General features: G+C 45.5%; 1 protein-coding gene across 1 annotated transcript in view; it reads left to right on the forward strand.

The window, feature by feature from the left end:
* Window positions 1-470, forward strand: part of psmc2 (proteasome 26S subunit, ATPase 2) — a 7786-nt gene extending 7316 nt beyond the window's left edge. The window contains exon 12 of the mRNA XM_080851527.1: window positions 178-470. Within this exon, the coding sequence (XP_080707653.1) occupies window positions 178-335 (158 nt within the window). The 3' untranslated portion in view covers window positions 336-470. The remainder of the gene's footprint in view (window positions 1-177) is intronic.
* The last annotated feature ends 236 nt before the right edge of the window (window positions 471-706 follow it).

Consider the following 706-nt stretch of genomic DNA (forward strand, 5'->3'; position numbering starts at 1 on the left):
TGTGTGTGTGTGTGTGTGTGTGTGTGTGTGTCTGTGTGTGTGTGTCTGTGTGTGTGTCTGTGTGTGTGTCTGTGTCTGTGTCTGTGTCTGTGTCTGTGTCTGTGTCTGTGTCTGTGTGTGTCTGTGTGTCTGTGTGTCTGTGTGTGTGTGTGTGTGTGTGTGTGTGTGTGTCCTCAGGTGCGGAGATCCGTAGCGTGTGCACAGAGGCCGGTATGTTTGCCATCAGAGCTCGCCGGAAGATCGCCACGGAGAAGGACTTCCTGGAGGCCGTCAACAAGGTCATCAAGTCCTACGCCAAGTTCAGCGCCACCCCCCGCTACATGACCTACAACTAAACACACCGCAGCGCCCAGCGTGTGTGTGTGTGTGTGTACGTGTGTGTGTGTTTCTCTCCTGTTTTAAGATGCGTTTCATGCCTGTAGTCTTTCCTATAAGATTCTGTTAGAACAATAAACATATTACTTATCAAACTACGTGTGTTTCATTCGCTTAAAGAAGAGGAAACTGTGTGTGTGTGTGTGTGTGTGTGTGTGTGTGTGTGAGTGATGCTGTTCTGTATCTCTGATAATACATCCCTATGGTGAAGCTGAAGGAACCAGAATTAAAGATTTGGAGTTAAAATAATAATAATAATAATAATTCATTTTATTTGTAGTGCACTCTTCATTCCAGCAGAATCTCAGAGTATTAACTCTGAGTTAATAGG

This window comes from Sprattus sprattus (assembly GCF_963457725.1).
Source record: "Sprattus sprattus genome assembly, chromosome: 14".
In the NCBI taxonomy this organism is placed as follows: Eukaryota; Metazoa; Chordata; class Actinopteri; order Clupeiformes; family Clupeidae; genus Sprattus; species Sprattus sprattus.